At 41.4% G+C, this 18,263-nt stretch overlaps 15 protein-coding genes across 15 annotated transcripts; 8 read left to right on the top strand and 7 right to left on the bottom strand.

Annotated features, from left to right (window-relative positions):
* Positions 1-2: 2 nt before the first annotated feature.
* On the top strand, positions 3-618 carry WALSEDRAFT_64287 (hypothetical protein; the record flags this gene model as incomplete). Its single annotated transcript, XM_006958293.1, has 3 exons — positions 3-178; positions 224-416; positions 463-618. The coding sequence occupies 3 exons, from the start codon at positions 3-5 to the stop codon at positions 616-618; spliced, it is 525 nt and encodes a 174-aa protein (XP_006958355.1).
* WALSEDRAFT_60366 (hypothetical protein) lies at positions 19-2,316 on the top strand. Its single transcript, XM_006958294.1, has 4 exons — positions 19-178; positions 224-416; positions 463-1,693; positions 1,746-2,316. The coding sequence occupies exons 3-4, from the start codon at positions 1,241-1,243 to the stop codon at positions 2,280-2,282; spliced, it is 990 nt and encodes a 329-aa protein (XP_006958356.1). The 5' UTR covers positions 19-178; positions 224-416; positions 463-1,240; the 3' UTR covers positions 2,283-2,316.
* Positions 23-1,239, bottom strand: WALSEDRAFT_32555 (DUF59-domain-containing protein). The gene is made up of 3 exons (XM_006958295.1): positions 463-1,239; positions 224-416; positions 23-178 (listed from the first exon to the last, which is right to left on the bottom strand). The coding sequence occupies exon 1, from the start codon at positions 1,206-1,208 to the stop codon at positions 660-662; it is 549 nt and encodes a 182-aa protein (XP_006958357.1). The 5' UTR covers positions 1,209-1,239; the 3' UTR covers positions 23-178; positions 224-416; positions 463-659.
* A 100-nt stretch (positions 2,317-2,416) lies between the features above and the next one.
* Positions 2,417-3,477, top strand: WALSEDRAFT_38282 (hypothetical protein). Its single transcript, XM_006958296.1, has 2 exons — positions 2,417-2,622; positions 2,692-3,477. Exon 2 carries the CDS (start codon positions 2,902-2,904, stop codon positions 3,400-3,402), a length of 501 nt encoding a protein of 166 aa, XP_006958358.1. The 5' UTR covers positions 2,417-2,622; positions 2,692-2,901; the 3' UTR covers positions 3,403-3,477.
* On the top strand, positions 2,534-2,788 carry WALSEDRAFT_11010 (hypothetical protein; the record flags this gene model as incomplete). Its single annotated transcript, XM_006958170.1, has 2 exons — positions 2,534-2,622; positions 2,692-2,788. Coding segments are annotated over 2 exons (186 nt in total), but the record flags the coding sequence as incomplete, so codon positions are not given.
* Positions 3,473-4,686, top strand: WALSEDRAFT_18590 (NAD(P)-binding protein; the record flags this gene model as incomplete). Its single annotated transcript, XM_006958184.1, has 4 exons — positions 3,473-3,913; positions 3,963-4,035; positions 4,080-4,339; positions 4,387-4,686. The coding sequence occupies 4 exons, from the start codon at positions 3,473-3,475 to the stop codon at positions 4,684-4,686; spliced, it is 1,074 nt and encodes a 357-aa protein (XP_006958246.1).
* A 51-nt stretch (positions 4,687-4,737) lies between these two features.
* WALSEDRAFT_57448 (hypothetical protein) lies at positions 4,738-5,952 on the bottom strand. The gene is made up of 3 exons (XM_006958297.1): positions 5,869-5,952; positions 4,826-5,821; positions 4,738-4,794 (listed from the first exon to the last, which is right to left on the bottom strand). The coding sequence occupies exons 1-3, from the start codon at positions 5,927-5,929 to the stop codon at positions 4,790-4,792; spliced, it is 1,062 nt and encodes a 353-aa protein (XP_006958359.1). The 5' UTR covers positions 5,930-5,952; the 3' UTR covers positions 4,738-4,789.
* Positions 5,953-6,231: 279 nt separating this feature from the next.
* WALSEDRAFT_64293 (hypothetical protein) lies at positions 6,232-6,943 on the top strand (the record flags this gene model as incomplete). The annotated part of the gene is made up of 3 exons (XM_006958298.1): positions 6,232-6,267; positions 6,313-6,855; positions 6,905-6,943. The coding sequence occupies 3 exons, from the start codon at positions 6,232-6,234 to the stop codon at positions 6,941-6,943; spliced, it is 618 nt and encodes a 205-aa protein (XP_006958360.1).
* Positions 6,944-6,985: 42 nt separating this feature from the next.
* WALSEDRAFT_45936 (PCI-domain-containing protein) lies at positions 6,986-8,307 on the bottom strand. The gene is made up of 2 exons (XM_006958299.1): positions 8,066-8,307; positions 6,986-8,022 (listed from the first exon to the last, which is right to left on the bottom strand). Exons 1-2 carry the CDS (start codon positions 8,205-8,207, stop codon positions 7,001-7,003), a joined length of 1,164 nt encoding a protein of 387 aa, XP_006958361.1. The 5' UTR covers positions 8,208-8,307; the 3' UTR covers positions 6,986-7,000.
* A 129-nt stretch (positions 8,308-8,436) lies between these two features.
* On the bottom strand, positions 8,437-10,060 carry WALSEDRAFT_64295 (hypothetical protein; the record flags this gene model as incomplete). Its single annotated transcript, XM_006958300.1, has 7 exons — positions 8,437-8,474; positions 8,520-8,623; positions 8,673-8,866; positions 8,910-9,148; positions 9,193-9,819; positions 9,868-9,957; positions 10,021-10,060. The coding sequence occupies 7 exons, from the start codon at positions 10,058-10,060 to the stop codon at positions 8,437-8,439; spliced, it is 1,332 nt and encodes a 443-aa protein (XP_006958362.1).
* A 65-nt stretch (positions 10,061-10,125) lies between these two features.
* Positions 10,126-12,849, top strand: WALSEDRAFT_68930 (WD40 repeat-like protein; the record flags this gene model as incomplete). Its single annotated transcript, XM_006958301.1, has 3 exons — positions 10,126-10,157; positions 10,201-12,028; positions 12,077-12,849. 3 exons carry the CDS (start codon positions 10,126-10,128, stop codon positions 12,812-12,814), a joined length of 2,598 nt encoding a protein of 865 aa, XP_006958363.1. The 3' UTR covers positions 12,815-12,849.
* A 273-nt stretch (positions 12,850-13,122) lies between these two features.
* Positions 13,123-13,556, bottom strand: WALSEDRAFT_32562 (histone 2A; the record flags this gene model as incomplete). The annotated part of the gene is made up of 1 exon (XM_006958302.1): positions 13,123-13,556. The coding sequence occupies exon 1, from the start codon at positions 13,543-13,545 to the stop codon at positions 13,123-13,125; it is 423 nt and encodes a 140-aa protein (XP_006958364.1). The 5' UTR covers positions 13,546-13,556.
* Positions 13,557-13,862: 306 nt separating this feature from the next.
* On the top strand, positions 13,863-14,433 carry WALSEDRAFT_60372 (histone-fold-containing protein). Its single transcript, XM_006958303.1, has one exon. The coding sequence runs from the start codon at positions 13,934-13,936 to the stop codon at positions 14,360-14,362; it is 429 nt and encodes a 142-aa protein (XP_006958365.1). The 5' UTR covers positions 13,863-13,933; the 3' UTR covers positions 14,363-14,433.
* A 47-nt stretch (positions 14,434-14,480) lies between these two features.
* Positions 14,481-16,820, bottom strand: WALSEDRAFT_45948 (nucleotide-diphospho-sugar transferase; the record flags this gene model as incomplete). Its single annotated transcript, XM_006958304.1, has 5 exons — positions 16,694-16,820; positions 16,526-16,650; positions 16,219-16,479; positions 15,330-16,171; positions 14,481-15,284 (listed from the first exon to the last, which is right to left on the bottom strand). Exons 1-5 carry the CDS (start codon positions 16,805-16,807, stop codon positions 14,482-14,484), a joined length of 2,145 nt encoding a protein of 714 aa, XP_006958366.1. The 5' UTR covers positions 16,808-16,820.
* Positions 16,821-17,047: 227 nt separating this feature from the next.
* On the bottom strand, positions 17,048-18,259 carry WALSEDRAFT_68934 (DUF1766-domain-containing protein; the record flags this gene model as incomplete). The annotated part of the gene is made up of 5 exons (XM_006958305.1): positions 18,030-18,259; positions 17,839-17,986; positions 17,641-17,792; positions 17,276-17,593; positions 17,048-17,232 (listed from the first exon to the last, which is right to left on the bottom strand). The coding sequence occupies exons 1-5, from the start codon at positions 18,241-18,243 to the stop codon at positions 17,048-17,050; spliced, it is 1,017 nt and encodes a 338-aa protein (XP_006958367.1). The 5' UTR covers positions 18,244-18,259.
* Between the last annotated feature and the right edge of the window lie 4 nt (positions 18,260-18,263).

Consider the following 18,263-nt stretch of genomic DNA (forward strand, 5'->3'; position numbering starts at 1 on the left):
TCATGGATTATATCAAAAGCTGGTTCGGAGGAGGTGATAAAGATGCTATACAACCACCAGCTTACGATCCTAGCAAAGATAAACCAAAAGATTTGCCGAAATTTGACGATAATGTTAGCCAAACTGAGAAGGAAGAAGTTGGTCAACAGCAAGCAACATATTCGCCTTACTCCTTACCGTAGGTGTTGCACAATAAATAAAGGTGTACTCAAAAATATAATAGTCCAGATTCAGGTTTAGATAGTGCTCAACACGTTGAAATGCGTAGACGAATCGGTCAGGCCAGTCTGGAGAACTGTTCAGTGATAGAATCGATGCTCTCAGAATGTATAAGGAATGGATCGTTTACAGAGAAGAGAGTGAGGGGATGCGATTGGTTGAGGGAGCAATTCTACAGTTGTTTGACTGAACAGCGGGTGAGTGATGTCTATAGAGGGTTGCACAAGCTAAAGAAACACTTAGAATGCCTTAACGGAGCTTGGATATGCTATCCCGGGTAATACACCAGAGAGAGATTTCAAGATACAGAGTTTGGCAGATAGACTATCCCAGGAGAAGGAGAAGGAAGCCAAAGAAGGCAAAGGACCATTCGACAGTCAGAAGAAGTCTAGTAGTTGATTATTTATGAAATGCATGTATGTATCTATAACCAAAGAGTCCTACCGTGAAGTAGCAGATGATAAGCATTGTTGCACGACGTCAATGAGGTGGTTGTTCTCTAGTGCAGCTGCTACTCTCTCTTTATCGTTGAGCTGCTTGTTTATTGCGTCTTCTTGCTGATGCGTGCCTTCGCGAACTCTGACATCAACCTTAAAACGAGGTGGCAACGCTCTCAGGAGCCTAACCCTGAGGCATAAACCAATGAGCGTCGACATTGAACAGTGGGGGATAGTTGGTGTGAATAAAATAACAGCTTCTGATTCCTCGTCGTTGATTTCAATCTGAGCTTTCGAAACTACAGCGAGTTGTTCAAGTGTGAGTGGATGCTCTGGATCGTTTATGTCCTTCAATAGCTCAAATACTTCGTCATTATCAATGCCCTCCTCGACAGCCTTATCCAAGTCCAAGTGGGCGTGCTTCAAGTCGTTGTTGCCATCCTCCGAAGTGAGGAAATCGGTAGACCAAGGATCGCTTGTATCGTATGCACTCCCGTTAGAGTGGCTGATCTCGTGTATAATTGGATTTGCGTTTATCTTATCGTCCGACATTTCGCGATCGACGTTTGAAAGCAACTTTCAAGATGTTAACTGGGAAGATACGAAAAATCGGACTATCAACGAAAGTACAATGGAGATCATTCTCTAGATCTAGGAGTCTCTCTCTCGCTAAACCAGTCGATGAATACATACCGACTAGGACTACACAGTCGCTATCTTCTCAGATTTCTGCGGCGTTTGATTTGCTTGATTACAAATCGATAACGCCAATTAGAACTCTCCTTAGTCAACTCTCAAATCGCTCAATGAAGGAGCTTCAGATGGGGTTATCTTATGAGAGCACACCCGATAACGATCGTGCTGTCAATACTAAGCAGACACCATCAAATGAGGTCCTTCTGATCGCCCATATAGCTAGACCTTCTCCGCATCTCAGATTAGCAGATCGGATATCAATCTGCGCTGGATTCGCTGTTGCTGCTGGTGAGAACGACGAAAGTCCACTCGTAGTGAGCTGTACACACACACTCAATTCCGTACGTAAAGCTATACCATATGTTATATTAGTTATTAACATTTCAATCGCAGATGAAATCCGCTTTGAGTGATACTTCTACTGATACTCCGTCGGCAACACTCATCTTGACATACGATAACGGATCAATTACTGAAATAAGGTCCGCAGAAAGCTTGGAATCATGCCTACCACTGAATGACATCGTATTCTACAAACCTTCAGCTACATTGTTCGGAAAAGGACAAAACTTGCGGACATTACCAGTCAATCCTTACCCACCACCACCTAGAGCACCTGTGGCAGTTTGGCTACCTCCAAACACAACTATGGATGCTCCCGAATGGACCTTTGGTAGTATAGATCGCTATACAACGCCTAATGCAAAATTAGCACAGATAGGCACCTACGATCATCTAGCGAACGTGGAAATAAACGACGCAATACCAAGGTTGGGTGCTAGTGGTTCACCAATTATTGAAATTGAATCTGGTGCTGTCTGCGCTATTGTCAAAGGTGCGATAAGCACTTATCCGAAATCCAGGGGATGGGCTACGCCTGCAGAAAGAGTTTGGGAATGTTTCGATCTCCCTGGTTTAAAATTTAGATAGTAACTTGTAGAATTCTTCTTTATTTCTTTGTTTTCTACCTTCATGAGTAACAACAACGCGAATGAGCATAAGCTCAGGGTTGTAGTGAGGAAACTACCCGCTAATCTGCCTGAGGAGATATTCTACTCTGCTGTACAGACATGGGTAAACAGCGATACCGTCAGTCAGTCGTACTATTCGAAAGGCAAACTCCGAGCAGCGTGTGTAGATAGCTGTAGCCCTGTATAAGCTAACATCTAGATAGAGAATCTAGTAAGGAGAATATAGCATCGAGAGCATATATCACTTTCAAGGAATACGCCCAGCTGTTGTCTTTCCATGCTGGATTTGATGGCCACTTGTTCAAAGATAAACAGGGTGTGTTATAGAAGCTACATAGCGTAGACATGTCTAAAATAACCTTAGGAAGAGAAAGTAGAGCCTCTATTGAGTTCGCTCCATACCAGAGAACACCACAACCGAAGCAGAAACAAGACCAAAGACAGGGCACGATTGAAGAAGGTGAACACATCCTGCACTCTCTTACCAGCCAGCTCACAAATCATCAGATCCTGACTTCAAATCATTCCTTGAATTACTTGAAACGACACCAACCAAGCCAGATTTTGAAGCTAACCTGATGGCCTCGAGAGCAGTCGACAAACCAAAGCAGACTCCTCTCTTAGCCCATCTTGCAATCAGAAGAGAAAAACAGAAAGCCAAGCGCGAGAAAGCGAGAGCAAAATCCCAGCGCAAAGCAAAGGAGAAGAGTATAGCAAATAATGGCACACCAAGCACACCAGGTGTACCCTCAGAACCGTCCGGATCTAACACGCCTAAGGATAAACAAAAGAATGCGAACCAAAGACCGAAGAAGACACGTGGAGAGAAAAGAGCAGCTAAGAAGGTGCGCGATACGGAAATGCAACCAGAAGCTCAATTCAAGGCACCTATAACGATCCTATCCAGACCAGATGGTGGTGCAACTCCCTCTATACCCTCAAGCACGCCTAGTCCAGCTCTCAATCCACCGAGAGACCCACCAAAAGGACCGCGTGGAGGAGCCAAACCACGTGGAGGACCACCGAGAGGACCAAGAGGAAGGGGTAGAGGCAGGGGCAAGCCGGCTGCCTCCAGCTGAAAATATCTCATATGACGTACCACATTTGTAATCAATAATGTCATAAATATCTTTATTAAAGACGATCATCATGCCAAACATCACGACTAAGAATCTAGTATTAGGATCAACAGCTGCCAAACCAGGACTCGAGACCTGGTACGGTACACACCTCGAAGAGCGTACAATCGGGGACTTGAAACCAAACGAAGTTGTACTCAAAGTAAACGCAGTAGGATTCAATCACAGAGATAAATGGATTAGACAGGGTCTTTATCCTGGCATAAAAGAGGGTGTCACCATGGGTTCAGATGCAGCTGGCGTCATTATAGCCGATGGTGATGACAAAGATACGTTCGTCGGAAAGCGCTACTTTGTGAACCCTTCGCGCGGATGGATTGAAAACAAGAAACACAGTGAAGAACCGTTCATCATTCTCGGTGGATGTGATAACGCAGAAGGTGTATTTGCGACTGCAGTTAAGGTAGATAAGAAGTATATTCTTCCAACACCTGAACATCTGACAGATGAGGTGAGCACGGTGGTTATATTTGTCATATATATATCTGAGACATCAAAAGCAAGCTGCCGCATGGCCACTTGCAGCCGTTACAGCCTGGAGAGCGACATTCGTAAAAGCTCAAGTTGAGAAAGGTGTGTGTGATAATAATAAAACCGAGCTAGCTAATAAAACATAGGTCACAATGTTCTTATTACAGGTATTGGGGGTGGTGTAGCACTCCAAGCACTACAATTTGCAGTTGCGAAAGGTGCAAATGTCTACGTTACCTCCGGTAACTCAGAAAAGCTCCAACGTGCAATCAAACAGTTTGGTGCAGCTGGCGGTGTCAACTACAAAGACGCCGACTGGCCAGAGCAACTCAAGAAACAGCTTCCATCGGATCACGTATATTTAGACGCTGTAATTGATTCATCTGGTGGTGATATCGTAACGAAGGTAGGTTTATATAGAATTATCCTACCGTCATTCACAAATACACATAGGTAAATAACTTACTTCAACCTGGATCACCAATTGCGATTTATGGTATGACAAGCGTTCCAAAGACTCAATTTACTATGGGCGACGTTATCAAAAACTTTGAATTGAAAGGTAGTACGATGGGGTCCTTGAAGGAGCTCCAAGAAGCTACTGCATTCATATCTCAACACAAACTCATCCCTGTTGTAGACCAACCAGTCATTCAAGGTCTCGAGAACGCTGAAGAGGGTTTCCAAAGACTGGTCAAGAGCTCACAAATGGGTAGCGTAGTAATAAGCGTTGGAGGTGAATCAAAACTCTGAGCTAGTTACAATTTTCACCTATTTATGGGGTCCTTGGGTATCCTTTTATGTATTTTCGGACCTAATGCAAGTAATGAATTTGATGGTATATTATTCGTGTTTGTCAACCTATTGTGAGAGTATGATAGAAGTTTTGGACCATTGTTAGAATGAGTAGCTCGCTTTTTGTTAGCAGTAGCGAATGACGGTAATGGCTCGTCTAATGCATCATCTACGTCGTCAGATGGTGGTAGGATGCGTAATGTTTCGTCAGACTTCCGCTTTTTTCCGTTATGTGCTCTTATCGATATGGCAGAAGTGGAAGGTGAGTCCATATCAAGGTCACTCGAGTATGTCAAGTCTATTTTAGGCTTCTCTTTGGGTGTATTTGCATGCTGCTTAGATGTGTTTTGCTTAGATGGAGTTTTTTCCTGTCTGGATTGAGATTGTCTTGCTTCGTACTTCTTCTTCCACTCTACTATATTCATCTTGAGTTTCGTATTCTCAGCTTCTCTTTCTGAAAGCTTGCTTAAAATTCTCCTCTCGTTACTCTCTAAGCTAGATATCTTAGCATCCTTCTTTGTTAAAGTGAGAGCATAATCTTTCTTGAGTTTCTCGTTGTCTTGAAGTGATTTCTCGAATTTGTCGCGTAGATGTTGTTCTTCTAAGGATATTCTGGAAAGCATCTTCGTATGACCCAGTTCAATCTTCGATATTTCCTTCTTCTTACCCGTCTCAAAGTAATTCAACGAGTGCGAGAGTGTTTTAATCTTCTCCTTGAGCTCTTCCACTGTGGCTGACTGATCGAGACGTTCCTTAAGACCTCTTAACTCTTTTGACAAGACTTTGAGCAGCTTCTGGGTTTGCTCGTCGCTCACATCGCTCGCGCTAATAACTTGTACTACGTCATCAAAAGTAACCCTCAATCTATTGAGATCTTGTCGAAGTGATAACGCGTGTACTTTTTTAGAAATGTCTAACAACTTTTCTACATTCGCATCTTGTCCACTATCGCCGCCATCATCACTGAGATGCAACTTGATTAGATCTTTATTACTACCGATAGAGTATCTGCAACTAGGACAATTGGGTGTTTTCGAGGACTCTCTAAAGCGTTCAATCCAAGTGTGTATACACCTCGCGTGAAAAACATGTCCTTATGGATTTTATCAACACAATTGATAAACTAAGTGATATCCTTACCACAATTTATAGCCAAAGTTGTACTATTAATCAAACTATCATAACAAATTGAGCATTCCATCGCATTTACAAAGTCGTTACGCGTTCTTGGTGGATTAGGAATGAGAAGTTCTTTATAGGTTATGGAATATGTTATAAGAAATATAACACCCGTGGGATTACTTTTGGTCGATTCTAATGTACTCAATCAAACTTTATTCCTTATTCCTTTGTTCTCCTCTTTGTCTGTTCATGTAAATTGTCTCATTGTTCTTTCGTAAGATAAAGCCGTAAGCTCAGTGTATTTCTATAAAAGCTATTGTAATGACAGTAAGTATATCTTCTAAACCTTCGAATGAAAATCCCTATCCAAAATGGCACAAGATGCATAAAATAATCAACCTCGAGCATATCATCAAAGTAGGTAACTTTATATAAAAAGTATTAGTTTATAACGCCCCATAGAAATCACAACAAGAGCTTGATTCACTTAAGTCAAGCATTTCGAACACTCACACAAAGATAAAAACACAAACACAAACCTCGTCGACAAAGAGTCGGTCACAAAGGCCAATAAACCCACCAAGTCTACCAACTGCATCGAGAAGACCATCAGCGAGGGAGATAAACGATTATAACTCTGTTTACCTCATGCAGACAGGCCAAGCTCAGCCTGTGCACCCAATTGAAAATGCGTATTATGTTCAGCAGCAGCATGAAAAGTATAGAAAGTATCAGGAATACCAGCAATACTTGCAATACCAACGTTATCAACAATACGGAGATAATCAGAGATACCCATATGGTTATACATACGGCAATCAGCAACAAAGATACCCTTCGCAATACCCTACTCATCCTCTTCAATACCACTCACAGTACTCATATAATACCCAAGCTCACCCTAAAAAAATACAACCATCACCATTCGATCATTGCACGAGCGAAGACATAGACAAACTCGTAGCAGAAGGCAAAACAACTTGGGAGGAAGTTGATGAAATTGATGTGTGTGTTGAGTTTAAAAGAAGAAAAAGGCCACTAACGAAGCCATTAGCGTCGTTGTTGGATCAACCTACCACCTCTATCAAACTAGTTCGTTAGCAAATAAACACAATATAAAAAACAATTTTCATGCATTATTTTCATTTCCTTAGTTCAAAACACGTGCTAATTTCTGTATTGAGTTGAGTAAAACATCACCATTTTGTACGACCTGTTGATATTGCTTATTACGGGAGTCTGGTCTATTTGATTCAACAACGTTTGTAACTTTATCCAAAACGCAATGCAGTCTACCAGCTGGGATGAGTTTTGAGAATTCCTTATCAATGAACTCTTCAGAAACGCCAAAGGCCTTGGCGAGTGAAGAAATATTAAGTGATTTATAACTCTCGAGTAATTGTGCGTAAGCTCTTATTCTAATTTCACGAGTATAATATCTGCTATGTTGGTGGAGATAGACAGATGGCTTGAGATAGGTCTCTTCAATCTCTGCAAGAGATTTGAAAAGGAGAGCATAATCACAATCATAAAGACTGTTAGCGAAGTTTCTTATCAATGGTTTGGTGTGCATCAAAGCAACAACTTCTGGTGCGTTGATAACTTTAGTCTTCAAGTCCACTCTATCTAATGCGAAAACGCTGACTATAACAGTGTATATAACGAATTGATCGTAGTTAATAAGTTCTGTGGAAGTGAAAGTGGACAAAGTGTCCAAGAATTGTGTGGATGCAAGTTTAAAGTCACGGATACTAGCTGCATGTAGACCGATGTAGACTTTAAGTCTGTTTCTTCTATCCCAATCACCGCCCTGTTCTACTAAAGTCTTAGCAGTAGCTATGTTCTGAACGACGAGATTGAAATCACTGAAGAACATTCCAAGTCTGATAAGTGTAAGTGTAAGATCGATTTTGCTACCAATACCTGCTGTTTTCTCTATAGCGGTTGTTATTGAATCGATTGACATTGATTTATCACCAATTCTGGCGTAATACATAGCTCTCTTTCTAATACCCTCACTTATTTCACTCTCACCCTCATTCTCAGTTGCTTGAGCGATAGACTGCTCTATTTCCTTCAAAACAGCGTCGTTTGCTTTCGAGAATTGAGTGACGAGTGCGTCTCTTTCTGGTAGGATTGAGGTTGGTAGAGTAGCAGCGAACGGTGCCATTTCTATTTTATTAGTAAGGTGATGTATAGGTAAGATATTACTAACCATCGTTCTGAATACCAGCTAATAAGGTTTTATGTGCTTCCTCGTGGAGGTGTGATAAATTCTCTGATTGCAATATAAAGACAGATTGCGGTAATTCTAGATTTGGTATAGCTGGTAGATTGTCGCTATCAGTTAATGACATGACGATTTTGGTTCAAGGAGACGATGAGCTGACGCGTCGCTATTTCGTTAGACAGAGAGTAAGAATATTTAATTTATAAGTAATCTATATCTTATTCTTTATTCTTTTACTTCTTTCAGCTTCAGTTTATCGTTTTTACTATTTCAATAGAAATATTTCATCAAATGCTACATGAACGGTCGATTTATTCAGTCTAGTCGATCTATGCGACTTATACGACTTATTCAACTTATTCTTCCAAAGATATCTTCTCATTCTTAGCTTGTGCTTTACTTTCGTTAGATCATCATCTACTATCATACAAACACTTACTATCGGCTATGATATCAGAGTCACCGCCAATATCGCACAGTGTGAGTGAAGCCCTCTCTCCAACCTTTGCTCTAGCACATACAACACAATTGTCCAACTTGGCTCTTTTGAGTTCTAGGTTAGCTAATTGTATGAACTGCTAGTATCACTCACCCGTCTTTGACAACAACATTGTCTGCGATAATACACCCGATAATCTTACATCCCTTACCAATTTCCACGTTACGTCCAATTATACTCATCTTAATGAGCGACTTCTCTCCAATCTTCACTGGTTGACTAACTAATGATCCTGGTGCGACTGGTGGTTTTCCAGCTTGTGGAACTGGTCTATGACTGCGCAGGATCTTCGACAATAAGCAAGAATAAGGAAGGAAAAAGTAAACTTACCTCTCTGTTCATTTCCGCGTAACCACCCAGAGTGTTGGCTCTGGCTATGAAACCATCACCAGACTTATGTATGAGCGTTTGAACGCGTATGCGTTGGTTTGGTGGTACATCTGAGTGGGCATTATCAGCACTTGCGTAGTCACCTGTGTGTTTTGGTTTTCTATCAGGGGCGTTCTCGAGAGTCTGCATAGTGCTATGTGCGAGTGCATCCTCGAAAGGATCAGATTGGGTTTTGAGTGCTAATATACAATGAGAAGTGTATTGACAAATGCGAATAACTCACCTTTACCCCACTTATCGTAAAGAGCCTTCTGGTATGACCATTTACTCAACCAGGGCAGAAGGTCTTCTCTAATAGATGCAATTTCCGGTCTAGCGGTGAGCAAATCGAGGACGTTTCTCCTGACGACGTAGACATGCGCATCGAGCAACTTAGTGCTGAGCGTGAGATTTGGGTACTCCCAGAGCAACCTTGAACGTAAATCGAGTGCATCGTTTGCATCATTTGCTGGCATGATTAGTGTCTGACTCTCCTGGTCGTATATCGTAATACAGCGAGATGGACCTTCCCTGCTACCGTAATCTATACTATTCTCGTAATGAAGGGAAGTGATGAGCGTGTTGCTCTTTGATCTCCTGTAAGATTCTAATACTTTTGATAAGGGAAGCGATTTTGGTGGGAGGATATCGCATGGGAGGACGACGAAATCGGTTTTAATCTCATCCTTGAAATGTCTAAGCCAGTCTGCAGTTTCCCAGCTAGCGCAATCGTCGTCATCAACTGTTTCATAGCGTATATGTAAGTCTTCTTGCTTCGATTTGGTTGAATTTGGGAGATTTTCCGAGTTAAAAGAGCGCAAAAAAGGAGACAGATAGTTTGAGAAGGAGGAAGGTGATAAAACGAGTATATCTGAGGGATAACTGTTAGTCTTGAGAGTGAAGAAGACGGAATACGGACCATTTACGGCGGAGTCTTCGCACCACTTAAGTGCGTAGCTGATAACGGGCTCGTTTCCTACTGGTAGTAGTGGTTTTGGCGTGGCTTCAACTAAAGGGAACAGTCTGTATGGTAGATATGTTATATTAAGCGGTGTTAGAGAAGGAAACCCACTTCTGACCATAGCCAGATAAGATAACGGCCTTGAATTCATTGTTCAATTTCGTATTAGCCTTTTGTGAGTGTAAATTATTCGGTAATAACATTTTGAACGTTGAGATGGAACCATCAAGTGCGAGAATAAAAACATCGTAAGCGAATAATACAATTTGCTACAGCCCTAACAGTCACTAGCTACCGTCCAGAATCAACTTTCAGACCAATCTACACTGGAGGCAAAGTTGATATCACAAAAGATGGTCGATACATAGCGACTACAAGGAATGGTGAAGCTATCATAACGGATTTGATACTAGCTAAGGAGGTAGCTAGAACAAAGTCTGATACTGAAGACCTCACTTCGATATCCTGGTCACACCAAACTTTGATAACTTTTTCGAGATCAAATAACATGAAATTCTACTCGTTGGATAAGCAAGAGGGTCCTTACCTTGCACCTATAAGAGTCGTCGCTAAGTCACACGACGCTCCCGTACTCGTCAGCGCATCTGAACCTTCCACCGGGGCATTCATTGCATCTGGTTCTGCCGACGGTATCGTCAAGGTCTGGGATGTGAAACGGGGGTACATCACTCACGTATTCAGAGGCCATGGTGGTCCTGTTTCTTCCATCTGCTGGAGGAAGATCGGTAACTCAATCGAGTTGATCACAGGAAGCACAGATACACAGATCAGAATATGGGATTTAAACGCTACTGCATCAAACAATAGCGCAAAATCAACTCCAAAACCAAAGCATGTTTTACAAGGTCACGTTTCTATCGTTAGAGGTTTGTCCTTAACCTCAGACCAACAAACTCTGCTTTCAGGTGGACGTGACAGAGTCGTCTTGAAATGGTCTTTATCAGGAAAGTCACCGAAATTACAACGCACAATAACTACTCTTAATTCAATCGAAAGTGTTGGAATTCTCGATGATGATGAGGTATTTTTCACCGCAGGTGATGGTGGTTTGAAGACTTGGAGTATTGATGATGGTTCGCTCATCAAAGACTATGGGGGCGGTGTGGTTAAATCCACAAGAGTCGAAAATAATGATGACGATGATGGTGTTGGTGGTTTAGCAGACGCCTTACTCATTCCATCCGCGATAGTCACAATTGGGCATGACCAGATTATTACATTCCACTCACTAAGTGATGCTGACGATGTCCATATCATTGGTTATCCAGATCAAATTATCAGTTCATGCTATGTCTCTAACGATGATGTCGCAGTAGCTACAAACTCACCCTCAATATTTATTATCAATTCTCAACGTCTTCCATTTGTAAAGCAGATAATAGATGGTCACACTGATACTATATTATCAGTCAAGGCCATTCCAAGCAAGGAACTCTTATTAAGTGGATCTAAAGACGGAAGTGTAAGAATTTGGAAGAGATTCAATGGTAGATTTAAATGTATAGCTATCGGAAATGGACACGGTGAAGCAGTCGGTGCTATCGCGATTGCACCAAGGTCTAATGCATTCGCTATCTCCGCATCTCAAGATCGTATGATTAAATTGTGGGACTTGGCAGGTATGGAAGAAGTTGAAGAGAATGACGAACCAATCTCAATTTCTTCCTACATAACTCAACGTATTCATGACAAGGACATCAATTCACTGGATATTTCACCGGATGACAAGCTTCTAGCTTCAGGTTCTCAAGATCGTACATCTAAGGTCTTTGATATCCAATTTGATGGTAAATCCAAGAGATCTAGTATTAACCTTAAAGCAACCCTCAAAGCACATAAGAGGGGTGTATGGTCAGCCAAATTCAGTGATTTCGATAGAGTTTTAGCAACTGCTGGTGGTGATAGAAGTGTCAAAATATGGAGTTTGAAAGACTTCAGCTGTATAAAGACACTGGAAGGTCACAGCAACAGTGTACTCGACATTGGTTTCTTGGCAAATGGACAACAACTTATGACATCCGCCGCTGATGGTCTTCTCAAGCTCTGGAATCTCAAAACAGAAGAATGTGTAGCAACTTTAGACGGTCATGAGGATAAGGTGAGTGTACTACTTTACGAAATATAGTTTCTGACGTATATACTCAAGGTTTGGGCATTAGATTTGAGTCCAGATAATACCTACTGTGTTTCTGGTGGTGGAGACAGTCTACTGACATTCTGGAAAGACTCTACTGAGATAGTAGAAACTGAGAAAGTAGCTGAACGCGAACATGTTGTTATGAGAGAGCAAGATTTCAGTAATTATGTCCAACTGAAAGACTACAAAGCTGCTATCTCACTCGCTATTGAAATGAACCAACCACGCAGATTGTATCAACTTTTTAGCACAGTAAATGATGAAAGTGACGGCAAGTCGATTACAGGTCACGTAGCTGTTGATGGTGCCATCAAAGAATTAGATAGTAACGATTTGAGGAAACTTTTCGTTCATATTCGTTCATGGAATGCTAACAACAAGACATCACCTGTTGCCCAAAGAGTCCTCCACGCGCTCTTAAAGTTGAAATCATCTATTGAAATTAGAAAATCTTTCGAGGAGGCTAGACAGAGCGATTTGGATAAGGTTGCAGACCCATCCATTGATCCAAACACTGGTGAATTCGTACCACACACTATACAAGCTGATGAGAGCAACAAGAGGAAAGTAAAGAGCGCAGATGAAAGCGCATCTTTGAAGGAGATTATTGAAGGTTTAATACCGTACACTGAGAGACACTTTTTACGTGCTGACAGAATGGTTATGGAGAGTTATGTCGTTGATTTCATGTTACAAGAAATGGACGGATTGGGTGAATTAGACGCGTTGATGGATGTCGACAATTAGTATTGTAATTTATTGATAGATATTTGCATTCATAGAATATGGTAGTGTATAGTAAGTAATTCAACGAGTAACTATTTGAAAGCTCGCAAAACCTATCTTCTGGTGGTAATCCTGCAGATGTGATTATGAATAAGAATCGATCTTATCAGATAACTTCACAGAATGGCAAGATTTTATGCACATGTTTACTTAAAAACACAAGTTACTTCTTAATCAATGGCTTCAAGTTCAGACATATTTGGATAGTCAAGGAAATAAGTATATAGTTAATGTACAAATACACGAGTTAAATAAGCGATAATCTAAACTTAAAGGTCTTGTGAGTCAATGCCTTCACCCTTCTTGGTCTTTGATGGGAGAAGTTCGGTGTGGATGTTTGGAATGACACCACCTTGTGAGATTGTTACGTGACCGAGGAGCTTGTTAAGTTCATCATCGTTTCTGATGGCTAATTGCAAGTGACGTGGAATGATACGAGACTTCTTGTTGTCACGGGCAGCGTTACCAGCTAATTCGAGAATTTCAGCTGCAAGGTATTCGAGGACAGCAGCAAGGTAAACTGGAGCACCAGCACCAATACGTTGTGCGTAGTTACCGTTCTTCAAATGTCTGTGAATACGACCGACTGGGAATTGGAGACCGGCCTTTGAAGAACGAGAGCGACCTGCGTCGAGAGCACCTGCTTTACCACCTGACTTTCCACCTGATTTACCGCCGACTTGTTGAGACATTTTTACTTTGTAGTTGTAGTTTGTAGTTGATGAGTAAAAAGCAGCAAAACAAGACAGCTATTTAAACAGCGCGCGATCAAATCAGACGCGTTTGGTGATTCTGAGACGCGCATGATCTGATCTGTGATCTGAGTAGTGTAAAAGAGTGTGTAATAGAGGAATTGGAATAAAAATTATATAATCTAATAGCTTAAATTTAGAGGAATATTTTGATATAATTTTTGTATCATCATCCTTATTATTTATTTTTGGATCAACGATTTTAGTGTCGCCCTCTCCGGATTTATGATTTGATGATTGAATTCACGTTCCAAATTCTCTGAACTATTTAACGCGTCTTAATTCACTGTTCATTCTCATCAACCAAGTCTCTATCAAATAATCAACAATGGCACCAAAATCAGCAGAAAAGAAGCCAGTTTCAACCGCCGGTAAGGCTCCAGCCTCAGCTACCAAGCAACCACAAGAAGGTGGTAAGAAGACCGCAAAGGCCCCAAAGCCAGACAGTGATAAGAAGAAGTCAAACAAGTCACGTAAAGAAACCTACTCTTCATACATTTACAAGGTCTTGAAGCAAGTTCACCCAGATACCGGTATTTCAAACAAGGCTATGAGCGTTCTTAACTCATTCGTCAATGACCTTTTCGAGAGAATCGCCTCAGAAGCATCAAAGCTTGCCTCATACAACAAGAAATCAACCATTTCATCACGTGAAATCCAAACTTCTGTTCGTCTTATCCTCCCTGGTGAACTTTCAAAGCACGCCATTTCAGAAGGAACCAAGTCTGTCACCAAGTTCTCAAGCTCAAAGGCTTAGATTTAGTCATTTTCACTTTATTTATTTGTTGTACGAGTAATAAAAACTTGCATTTTCTTCCTTTGATAAATCAAATAAAACACGCGTGATTTGAAAATAAAAAAGTATGCATAAATATCTTAATCAGATTCTTCTTCCTCACTCTCACTGTCTGCTTCGAGTAATGCTTCAATGAACCTTCTTGACTTCTCCCATAATACTCTCATATCTGATTCACTTTCTCCACGAGCTGGTTGAGACTTATACCATGCGAAGATAGCCTCTTCTGATGCAATTTCGTATTCGTAGAATATACGCAAAACAGCCAAGAAGATTGATAAATGACTTTGTGGATGTCTAGCGCAATATTCTTGTGCGATGAGTATAGCCTGACTTTGATCTTCTTTTGTCATTTCAATAACCAATTGTGCCCATCTTCCAAAGACTGCCTCGACCGCCTTGACTGGCTGGCCATCAGTAGTTGATATTCTCGACATACAGAAATCGATGACTACCTTCCTTACTTGGGAAAGTTGTACATTTGAAGCCATCCTCAAAGTCTTTAGTTCTATAGCGGCATTCTCAGATGTGTGGCCCTCCTCGAAAGCTCTTTCAAGAGATTGGACACATTCATGGGAGAAATCAGCTGCCGCTCCGACCTTACCAGCGTTTTCAAGTGTGAGACCCTCGACAGCGTCGTTGATATCATCTTCGTCGTCGTCGTTCTCTTCGTCTGAGCCGCCGTTTGAGATTGTGGAAAGGGATGAAGATGTCGACAATGCAGGTGATGGTGGTCTAGCACCCATTCTAGAGTATTTCATAGATAACTGGAAGTCTTCATCTTCCTCGTCGTCAGAATCTATCTCGTCAATTTGCATATCAACCTTGTCGGATGGCCACAAGTATCCGTTTGACTCCTCTCCGAGTATCTTCAATCTTTCTTCTAGGAAAACGTTAGCAATTGACATATAATATGCTGAATACTCACCTTTCTCTGCTTCATCTTCTTCGTCTTCTTCCTCTTGATTCCATCTCGTTGTACCGACACGAGTAAATGGCGGCAACTTCGTCCCAGAAGCAATAGTAACGTTTTCGCCAACGAAGCAACCATTAGAGATGATGACTTGATCGCCAATACGTGCGCTTTCAGCTATAATACTCTCACTAATATCGCAGCTATTGCCAATTGAAGCTTTGTTCCAAATATATGAATGAGAGATTCTCGATGATTCACCAATTTGGACAGACTGACCAATAACTGATCTCTCAATTTTAGATTTATCGCTCAACTTCGATTGTGATCCTATAACTGAACAAACGCTAATTGAAGCTGATTCACCAATCTGCACATTATCTTTACCAAAGTATCTGTGTCCACGTTGGTGATGAAGTCTTTCTGAATCTGGCATTGATTCGTCTGGGACCATAGGGTAGGTCCACCTTGAAATGATATCTTTGCTAATCGCATCGTAACTTCTACCATCCATGACTCTACCAGCGTATCCACCAGTTTCATCCTCAATTGTATGCATATGTATCGTTTTACCGAGAAGGTCTGACGTTAAAATACCATTAATGAAATCTAAACGGAGGTCCTGGTAATCGAAATTCTCGGTGAAGAGAAGCAAGACGTCAACAGAGCAGATATCAATGTAACAATCTGCGAGATCATTTCTAATTTGCAATTCTGCGGCTTCAAGTGCTTCTGAAGGGATGTTAACGCGCTTGTGGGTTGCACTTGAAGATAATGAAGGGTGTGCTAAGGTAGTGTAGGAGTGTAGCTGGTTATTTGAAGGGTCTATAACGAAAACAGGTGATTCAGCTGGAGGTCTTGGATGTATGTTATTAGCTAAACTTATCAAATAAGAAGCACACACCTCAAACGATGACTGGCGCCAACTCTTTTCGTGACCATGGTCATAATAGCGTCTTTGTTTGTCTTTCTGCGCTCTTTGTGTTCGTCGACAATCTTCTGTATGTCGATTGTAGAAACGACGTCGCCAGAAATAAGGACAAAGTCCGTTCTAATCAATTGTTTTGCGTCGAGTTCTCTAATAGCGTCACCTGCGCTTACACTTGTTGTTGATACGATAGGTGTAACGGCGAGAGTAGACAAGGCAGATGAGAAATGAGACTTCCTTGATTGACTGTTAGGTATATAATGTATCTAATGATATCACCCACTTCAACCACTCCTTTATTTGATCTGCGTGTGTGCATGTAAACAAGAAGACATGGCGTATTCCAGCAGCAGCCAAAGACTCGAGTGTCCAAGCTAACATGGGGACATTAACAAGTGGTAGGAGACACTAATGAGTTGTTAGATGCACGCTATAGTGAGGAACTACTCACTCTAGGCTTCTTGTCTGTTAATGGCTTGAAACGGGCATTGAATGAGTCAGCGAAAACGATAGCTTGTAAACCCTGCTCCTCATCCTCGTTCTCTACTTTAGAATTTGGTGGCATTTTTTATTTTTTTGATCGTATATAACCAAGGAAGCTGACTTTCACTCTTTCAACTGAACTTCGATGTAAGTAAATCTAGAAAACTGTCTAGAGGATGAAGTATAGCACTGGGCGCTGACGTTAAATGAGCCGACAACGCTTAATGGTGGGCCTCAGAAACCCAACCGCTACTGAATAGACGATTTCTTATTTTAACAACTTTTACTAACCATCTATATAGTACAATAGAGTAATAATCTATTAACAGCATCTAGCTACATATGCATTCCATTTTTCTATCATTGGTCGGATCAGCCCTTCAAATTCTGTACCCTGCCTTGTCTGCATTCTTCGCAATCTGAATATTTCCTTGTGTTTACACCCGCATTCTTTGCAGATCTGCTGCTCTATGTCGTTGTATTCACTCAATTCGAGGTGAATCAGCCCTATAACTTTTAGATTACTCTACTGTTTTTGACATCCACTCACTCTCCAATCTATTCACATATACGCATTGTATTTTCGGATCAACCGCAAATGTCGTCAGCAAGCGCGAAGAAGGAGCTACTGAAGTTGGGAAATGCTGACGCAGTACTAGTTCTCTATTACATTGCTTGCTCCAGCTATCTAGTCGTCTGTTTATATTGTTAGTCCGACCTATCTTATACTCGACATGTGTTACTGTAGTAGAACCACTAAGAGTGTATACGTAGATATAACCAGGTGCATCAGTTGCTGATATAGGCTTCTCCATTAACACCCGTAGCTGTATCTGAGTATATGACGATAAATGTCGTGGTATCCAATCTTCGTTCGATTTGAGCTAAGAAATCGATTGAAATGGATGGACACACCTTCAAATGCTATCCAATCTCCTCGCGTGTTGTAATATCCCTTCTGGGCTAGGATATCTTTCGAATGCTGATGACAAAACCGCGGTAATGTCTCACTATTCATGCTTTTGACGCGTCGTGTGCAGCGTTTAGCTTGCTTAGTTATACCGTGGCTAGTGGCGCCTCATCAGAGATGATCAAATATGACAATATACCCACCATTGCTCGCTGTGAGGTTTCTCTGATGGACTAGTAGGAAAACCGTTGGGCTTTGCCGGTGAATGAGGTGGCGTCTTTGTAGATTGTATAACCAATGAACCCTCTGAATGTCTAGCTTTTGCCTTAGGAGTTGATATCTGTTGTTCTGCTTTACCGATTAAGTAATGTTGATATCATAAATCTACACCCACGCGCTTTAATTGGCTCTCCACGATAATAAGGCGTCGGAAAGCTTATCTGAGGCTTATCGAATGCTGAATTAGGTTTACTGCTAGTGTATACACTTTTGCTAGGACGTGGTGGTAAAGGAGGCGCTGGAGGGGTTCTAGGGAGCGGTTTATCGTCTAAATGTATTCTCCCGAAGTTATCTACAAAACTATCGTCGATATTGTAAGGTTTCCTCATAACATTCTATCTTGGTCGTC

Source organism: Wallemia mellicola (genome assembly GCF_000263375.1).
Source record: "Wallemia mellicola CBS 633.66 unplaced genomic scaffold WALSEscaffold_9, whole genome shotgun sequence".
NCBI classification, from domain to species: Eukaryota; Fungi; Basidiomycota; class Wallemiomycetes; order Wallemiales; family Wallemiaceae; genus Wallemia; species Wallemia mellicola.